Below are 8,620 nucleotides of genomic sequence, written 5' to 3'. Positions count from 1 at the left end.
AAAACTGTTTGCAATATTTGGGAAACTCTTTATTGATAAATGTACATCACTTTAAAATGTTCAAGTGTTACCACTGAGCAAGTTACATCAGGTGACTGGACCAACAGGCAGCACAGAGAATATTTTATCCAACCAACAGACAACACGGAAAGAAGAGTGAAGATTACTGAAGCAGTCACTATATTTAGTTGTGCAAGTACTGTCAGAAACATGTTACTACGATGAGCCGAATATAGTTTATAATCCACAATCATATGAACAAAAGAGCCCATAAATTCATCCAAGGATTTATTGAAGTACATCGAGAGGCTTGTGACAAAAGATTTTGTTCTGAAAACGCAGAGTCCTTACACACCGTAAGTAGTGATACATCACATTGAAAGAAGCCAGACTGACTGAGAAGAAAAGAAAGATCTTGTCTGTTACCAAGGTGAAATGTAGTTCCAGTCCGAAACTGAAGCAAAACACAAAAAAGTAATGACCCAACCACAGGGACTGAATGGACCTGACCATCAACACATTCAGAGAATGAAGTATTAAGACAAACTGGTATAAAGAGCTGATTTAGAATAATGAGGCTCAGCCATGACTGCTGCAAATTGCATTCGCATGGAAACAGTAAATATCACTGAGTGAAGCATGGGGAGGATACTGTTAATATTTATGAATTAATACAAGAAGTTTATATCAATGCTGCTATCAGGTACAGATGCCCAAATCCACAGAGCTAAAGTATTTTCCTCTGAATGTTATTTGTAATTGTACAAGAAACTGATATGCATGAATAGCTGACACTGGGCAGATTCTGCAGTAACTGTACAGACCATTTTACATACAGTACAAGAGGCTTAAGTTTTTATTTACACCTACTTGTGCAGCATGAGGTGAGGTTAAATGGTTATGTGTAATGTGAATCACCAATTCCATAGTTCCTTTTCAACTTTTTAGCGTCTTTTAGCCTGTTGTTGTGGTTTTACAGCCCACAGTGTATATTTTGGTTCAGCCTCAGTGCTTTCATCAACTGTGTTTTCAGTGAAAAATCTCACTGTACAACCCATCAGAAAGACAAAGTTAGCATGAACATAGTGGAGCATTTATCAGCTAAAGAGCCATGAGTTTGTGGAGAGGAGAGGGAATATGGACTTACATTCATCAGGTTGAAAAAACTTAAAATGAACAATAATGTTGCTCTGTGCCTGCTTGGTGTGAAAAAGCAACTGATTTCTCACATGTTAGCCATGAAAAGTTTTGCAGTGTCATAATATATCAATGTTGTATGTACAGCTTGTTCCATTGACCCCCAGTGGGCAGAAAAAAAATCTGTGTTCTGTTCTTTAAGTTCTGTGTCACTGATACTGAAGGCATAAGCTAAAGATGACTTTTGGTGTTTTCAGTCTGTGGATTTGGAACAGTCTAGAACAGGACTCTTTTAAAAACCTAGAAAAATCTAGTTCTTATAAAGTCAAGGGGCTAAAACTTTGCACGACAAGTTTTAATTTATTTTCTTACATTTGAAGCAGGGAAGCAGTGTGGAATGGGGTGAGTTTTAATAACAGCAGCAACAGTTCTTAACAAGAACTTTGTGACTGTGACACCATGTTTAACCTGTAGAGAAACTGTAGAGGTACAGTCCAACATTTGGAATGTAGGTCTTATTTGCAGTGTTACTTAAGAGTCAGATGAGAAGATGGGTACCCAATTCATTACTGTGTCTAGTATAGAGATATTTCCAGGATGTGGTTAGCCTAGCTTAGCATCAAACTGTTGTTGCTGTTATCTAGCTAAGTAGTTAAAAATGTGTTGTTCTTACTTTTCTATTTTCCACAGGTTGAATAAATTTTTTTTTAGATCTCAGCAGTTAGTTAAACACATCCATCTCTGTACTGGACGCACACAAAGTAAGATCTCTGAACTCTGAGTTCATGAAAAACAAACCTTTTTCCAATAAGTCAGACTGTTCCTTTAACAGACTGTTTTGTCACATACCTCAAACATTCTCAATGTCCTGCATCCATGCAAAAAGTCTCAGAGTAACACAAACATTCCACAAACCAGTTGTAATCAGATCAGGGCAGAGGCAGAACTGATCTTGCCCATGTACAGATGTTGTATTAGTAGAGGCAGATTTACGCTGATGAAGCTACATAGTGAAGTGTCTTGTGTAGTCGTATTCTATTGTGGGAATGACAGCCTGGACAAACTTGAGGAAAATCAGAAGATACCTGAATGCTTCAATTAAGGAAAACACTCAATCTTGGCAGGCAATTACAAATCTGAAGCTGAAAATGTAAATACAATAACACAGCAGACATGAATAAATAAAAGCAGATATAATGATGACCTGGCTCACTTATACTCAAAACAATGACTAAAATACAAGTATGAGAAATGTTGTGAGCCTACTAGTACTAAGTGAGAGAAAAAAGGGAGACACCATACCCCAATTATAGTAACCAGGTTTCTTGTTAACATGACAGTTAGAGGATAAGGCTGATGATTTGAAGTATTGTGTGTGTATCCAAAGCCTGATATATCTTATTACTCTGTACTGTAGACCTTAAAAACTATTAAAAACACATCAATGAGCCACCATGCTGTATTGGGTAACATGTTCCTTGGTCCAGAAGAGTTTGGGCATGTTAGTTTGTTTTTGACTGACAACTACATTGTACATTGTGAATAAAGAGTACAAAGTCAAAATGTTGTGATATGTACTAGAACAAGCTAGTAAGGCTCTGTAAACAGAACCGTGTTCTCATGCTGCCATAACATGGCTGTATACTCCTTCAGACATGCTTGTCAGATGGTCTGTAACAGGCTGTTTTAGCTCCTGTCTCTTTATGGCCCCCCTCCCAATGAGCCCACTCTGTTTTGATTGGCCAACTCCAGGAAGCTTCCTCCCAGCAGACTGCTCTAGAGGCTATGTCAACAGACGGTAGTAGTGGGATTTACTTTACTCGAAATGGAAACTTCTCAAATACATCCGTACATGTTCAAGCCCGACTCCAACCCAAAATATGAGTGGACAACGCAATCTGATGTCATTACAAGGGGGACTGACTTGACTTTGACCATGTTTAACATCTGACATCATAACAGTATAGAATTATCAGAAAAATCATAAAAAGCATTATATGTCTCCTTTAAAGAATCAGACATGTAACAGATTATTAATATGAAAGGATACATATGCACTCCAAGCTCTCCTCCTCCTTCTGCCACTGTCTCGATGATCTTTTTCATCACTTCAGCATGTCTGAAAAAGAAAGGTTAAACCAGCTGGAAGTTCATATCAAAGTGTCATTCATTCATATATTTCTGGATGTAAACCATTAAATGTAGGGTCACGAAACTAAAGATAAAGCAGTAAAGACGGGGATACAGGTAAGTAGGGATCAGCGATGGAAAGGTTTGGAAAATGTCATTAATATTATCATATTGATTTCAATACTCATTTTGCATGTTTGTGTATTCTTCTCCTTATGGCTTTTCTCACCTGCAGGGGTGGACAGAGCACATGGCAGGTGGAGGAAGGTGCGGGTGGTTCTCAATGGTGACCGTCTTCTTCACGTGGTCCTGGCTGATGTCCTCATACATCTGTTCTACAGTCAACGGTTGTCTGTCCTGAGAGACACCATAACAACCTGATAAGCTGATGTAAAATAGAGCTGCAAGTCTATGAGTTTGGATTGGAGTCTCAAGTAATAAGTTGTCTTGCACCCAGGTACGTACCTCATCATATCCAAACAGCCAGAGTCGAGGGGTCTGGTAGTATTTATCATATGTAATGTACAGGTCATATGTTCTAGTCTGAAGGATGGCATCTTCACTCCCAGGCTCTGCTTTGGCTTTAGTTTCTACCATTTTACTGGTGTCCAGGGTTGCCTAGAGACAGGACAAAAACACCATGTGTAAGACGGTGGTTCCAGTAGCATCAGATCACACGATAAGTGATATGTTGTAGCGCTCTGAGCGGTTTACCTCATCTGTTTCCAACAGGCCACTTTCTTCGTATTCTGAAAGGACAACATGAGTTCAACTACAGTACAGGTATCTTGGAAGCTGTCGTGGTTCTGACAAACAAGGCACATAATGACTGTTGTCACTCCTAGTAAAGGTGTAAGAAGAATCTCTTGTCAGGATATGAGTACCTTCCATATCTGCTGCTTCTCCATCTTCATCGTCATCGTCATCATCATCATCGCAACATGCTGCTGATGTAGTGTTCATATTCTTGTCCTAGAGGAATCAAATGACCATTTCTGAAACTTGGTGGTCACATGACAACTTCTTATGAAGTTTTACAAAGCACCTTATATGTCCATTTTATGAACCTGAGGCCTGAAATGAAAACCATTTAAACAACAAACATGTTCAGTTAATGCAGGATGTAGACCTGCATCCAACCAGGCGGAGGAGTTTCATATTCTGAGATGTGACTCAAACCTGAAATTATCTGCATGGCTAGATATTAGGGATGAGAGGGAAAATATGTTTCTGGTAATTTGGATGAACTGACCCTTTAGCAACAACAGTAAGTTTGTTGGATGATGAATACAGGATATCCACAAATAAACTGACCTATATTATCTACCATTTACATTTGGAAGTTTTGGATTTCATATTCTATTTAATGAATACAAAATACAAATGTAGCAAGATTACCTTATTGTTGTCCAGTGAAATTTCTCGTACAGCGTCTGTGACTCCTAACACAGCTGCTGAAAAACATCAGTCCAAATCAGTCAGTTTAGCTTTACAAACTCAATATATTACACCTTGACTGACACATATTTAGGCTTATTACAACTATCATTTTCCTTTCATATTTTACATCAAATTACTATATAGAAGTGATTTCCTTTTAAAGCAATACATGTTCTACATCAATATTTTATAGGGTTGCTTTGAATTGTACTAAATTCATTGTATAGGTGTAATATCTCCTTATCTTCCTATCCTTTAAAGTGGAAAACTAGATGCAGCCGTGCTCAAAATGTATGTTATGTACTGTATGTTAAGAGATATTGTACAACCTGAGTTATGGTAAGTGTCCACCCAGCCCCCGTCTCCATCATCCTCCTCTATGATGGCTTCCAGCTCATCTGAATACTCCATCTGTTTACAGCGCTTGTAACATGGAACTGCAAGACCACAAACACAGAGTCAACACACACACAGAAGAGAAAAAGAAAAATGGTGATTTATGTTCTCACTTAATCAATCTATCGCAGTGGATTTTTATCACCGGGTCTGCATCTCAGCCAGCAGATTTTGCTGCATTCAATAGCAGCACTTTATAAAGCTGTTAGGGAATTTCACTAGGGCTGAGAGCACACACAGGAAACTGAATACAAAGGAGACCGGGGCCAATATTTATCAAGCTTCAGAATCAGTGGGAGGAATCGCATTGAAGTTAATTTAGGACTAAAAATTCTCCAACCTCAGAGTAGGACTTAAGAGCCATGTAGGTAGTCTAATTCGACTCTGCTGTGTGAAATCAGCCCCATTCAACCACATTTTTGTACAACTCCCATAATATTGCCATCTTACATATGTTGCACAGGTACATGATGCAAACTGTGCACTGTGGCATCTTCTCTTCCACTGTCTGTTCCCATTTAACCTAACCTCCTGTTAACTTATGTTTATATCTGTAATGTCACACAGTGTTGGTAATTGCACTGTGTGAACATAGTCTATCTAGTCGAGCCTAAATAAGTCCTAAAAGTAGGACCAAAAATGTATCACTGAGAGTTTTTAGCCAGTTACAGTGATTTCCTACCCTGAGAAGCTTGATAAACACGGCCCCAGAGCAGGAAGAGGTTGCGTCTTACTTCCTAAATATTGTTTAGCCCTCCATTGTCAATAGGAATAAAAGATAGGTGACAAACTGAGAGATGTGATATCAAAATTCAATAAAAAGAGGAATAAAATGAGTTCATACCATTGCGTGTCAGGAGAAACTGTTTATCTGGGGGCAAATATGGCTTCACCTTAACTTCTTCCCCAGAGGCCCTAAGAGAAGATGGAATCACAAATATAAGTCATACATTATTCTCATATCTGGTCATGTTTGGTGCTCATTACATTGTTATTAAGAAAAAAATTATTTTAAATTTAAATCAATTAGTTTTGCCAAAAAAAACATTTGGTTTTATAAACCATTGTTTTAGGTTTGAATTTTTCTTTTCAAAAATGTAGTGTACTATATCCTGCTTAGGTGCCAGAGGAGCAAATGTTTAGCATTAACAGACAGTTAACAGACAAAAATCTGAGTGGCAGAAGGTTGAAACAATCACACACAAACATGGCTGCGTATCATCAAAATGTTCCAATTACAAAGCCAAAACAACACCTGAGTTTGGTACAAAAAGCAAAATGATCTTTTCCAAATATTTGTTATGTGCCAAAAGGTGACATGGACACTAAATGGTGTGATGTGTGTGATGCTTCCTGTTAGGCAAGTTGGGTTTCTTCAAGTGGAATATTGCGCTATTCTGTGAAATTCAACAGTAACTACAGAGAAGTGAGACTTGTAAAGGGCCATCATAACCCACACATGGCTACGTAATACTGTACAGCCTTTTCATCATTTTACACTAAGTCATCATTAATGGCATGAGGAATGTTATAGTACAGGTTGACATTATTACAACAGTAACCACACCACTAACACGACTACCAACAGTAACCACACCAGTAACATGACTACCAACAGTAACTACACCACTAACATGACTACCAACAGTAACCACACCACTAACACGACTACCAACAGTAACCACACCAGTAACATAACTACCAACAGTAACCACACCACTAACACGACTACCAACAGTAACTACACCACTAACACAACTACCAACAGTAACCACACCACTAACACAACTACCAACAGTAACCACACCACTAACATGACTACCAACAGTAACCACACCACTAACATGACAACCAACAGTAACCACACCACTAATATGACAACCAATAGTAACCACACCACTAACATGACAACCAACAGTAACCACACCACTAATATGACAACCAATAGTAACCACACCACTAATACAACTACCAACAGTAACCACACCACTAACATGACAACCAACAGTAACTACACCACTAACATGACAACCAACAGTAACCACACCACTAATATGACAACCAATAGTAACCACACCACTAATACAACTACCAACAGTAACCACACCACTAACATGACAACCAACAGTAACTACACCACTAACATGACAACCAACAGTAACCACACCACTAATATGACAACCAATAGTAACCACACCACTAATACAACTACCAACAGTAACCACACCACTAACATGACAACCAACAGTAACTACACCACTAACATGACAACCAACAGTAACTACACCACTAATACAACTACCAACAGTAACCACACCACTAACATGACAACCAACAGTAACCACACCACTAACATGACAACCAACAGTAACCACAGCAATTACATTACTACCAGCAGTAACCATGCTGACATACTTTGACATTAAATCCAAAATCAACAATTTAATTGTAATTGAATTTATTTCCATATTACAAAGCCCCCAGTAAAAAAAAGTAGACCTCACGTCTGTGGTGCTAAATATATTTAGTAAAGACAAACACTACAAGATGTACTTCTGACAGTGGTCAGTTTGAAAGTTGATCTGATCCCTCTTCATGTGACCACTCTCTCAAACATGAAACAAGCTTCAAAGAGATAATAATCATATTACACACATGCAAGGGGTATTTCACATGAATATATATATTTGTGATTCAGCTCAGATTAGACATTTACCATTTCCATGTGGGGCAGTGGTGAACTAAGTGATCTCCGGCTGCTACAAACTAAAATGCAAACAGAGAGGAAGATGGGTTATATGATTCAGAGTATTTACACAAGGAAAGATCATAAAAACACACCGTCCAACGTTTATAAATGGATCTTTAACACCTTATGTTCTCACCTCCTCTGGTGTGATGACTCCAGTCTCTTTGAATTTCGATTCCTGTGGTTAACAGAAACGAAATTGAATCTTAGGACACATATCTGGATTTTATAGCCTAGTATTAACCTCCAGTTGTGTAGGGAAGTGGTACTGCGCATTTCCCAGAAATGTACAAATGCATTCATGAAGGGTCTCTTCAGTATTATCTTCTATGTCACTTAAACTTTAGATAACTCTTACTGTGACGCATATTCTCATACTCTGTTGGATAGCATTGATCATCTGCTCATGTGTTTCTGGCTTCTCATACTAGCCACCTCTCATCAACAAGCTAGCTCATGTGAAGCAAGTTTACCTTCAGCACTGGGGTAAGAAACTCAGCCACTCCGAGAGCCGTGCCTTTCACTGTGTTTATGACGTTCTGCATCTTGTAGAGTTCCTGCCGAGTGAAACGCTCCTTCCAACAACCGTCCTGTCAAAATTATTATTATTTTGACACAGCAGCTCAAGCAAGCAGGGTGCCAGCAAGAGCAGATCACATGATACGTCTGAGCACTTCCCGGTTTCAGGCTCTCACGAGAAGTGCGGGAGGTTTGTTGCACGACGCTGAAGTTAGCTTCCAATTCGATGTTAAGGAGAAAGTTAATGGG

At 38.7% G+C, this 8,620-nt stretch overlaps 1 protein-coding gene across 2 annotated transcripts; it reads right to left on the bottom strand.

The window, feature by feature from the left end:
* Window positions 1-7: 7 nt before the first annotated feature.
* atg3 (autophagy related 3) lies at window positions 8-8,531 on the bottom strand. Of its 2 annotated transcripts, none has more exons than XM_044345411.1 (12): window positions 8,326-8,531; window positions 7,989-8,030; window positions 7,820-7,869; window positions 5,948-6,018; window positions 5,037-5,144; window positions 4,666-4,721; window positions 4,152-4,239; window positions 3,982-4,016; window positions 3,733-3,885; window positions 3,497-3,624; window positions 3,188-3,256; window positions 8-2,222 (listed from the first exon to the last, which is right to left on the bottom strand). In XM_044345411.1, the coding sequence occupies exons 1-12, from the start codon at window positions 8,395-8,397 to the stop codon at window positions 2,141-2,143; spliced, it is 954 nt and encodes a 317-aa protein (XP_044201346.1). In that variant the 5' UTR covers window positions 8,398-8,531; the 3' UTR covers window positions 8-2,140. The 2 variants fall into 2 exon arrangements, with proteins under 2 accessions (XP_044201346.1, XP_044201347.1); XM_044345412.1 differs by having other exon boundaries at window positions 4,666-4,718.
* Window positions 8,532-8,620: the final 89 nt, after the last annotated feature.

This window comes from Thunnus albacares, chromosome 24 (genome assembly GCF_914725855.1).
Source record: "Thunnus albacares chromosome 24, fThuAlb1.1, whole genome shotgun sequence".
In the NCBI taxonomy this organism is placed as follows: domain Eukaryota; kingdom Metazoa; phylum Chordata; class Actinopteri; order Scombriformes; family Scombridae; genus Thunnus; species Thunnus albacares.
The sequence above is the reverse complement of the archived record's forward strand: the minus strand, read 5'-3'. Positions and strand labels throughout refer to the sequence as shown.

Coding starts and splice junctions, on each gene's coding strand:
- atg3 (XM_044345411.1), bottom strand. CDS start 8,397: ATGCAGAACGTCATAAACACAGTGAAAGGCACGGCTCTCGGAGTGGCT. Junction 4,240..4,665: donor TTTCACTGGACAACAATAAG/GTAATCTTGCTA, acceptor TGATTCCTCTAG/GACAAGAATATGAACACTAC. Junction 2,223..3,187: donor GGAGAGCTTGGAGTGCATAT/GTATCCTTTCAT, acceptor TGAAGCATTCAG/GTATCTTCTGATTTTCCTCA.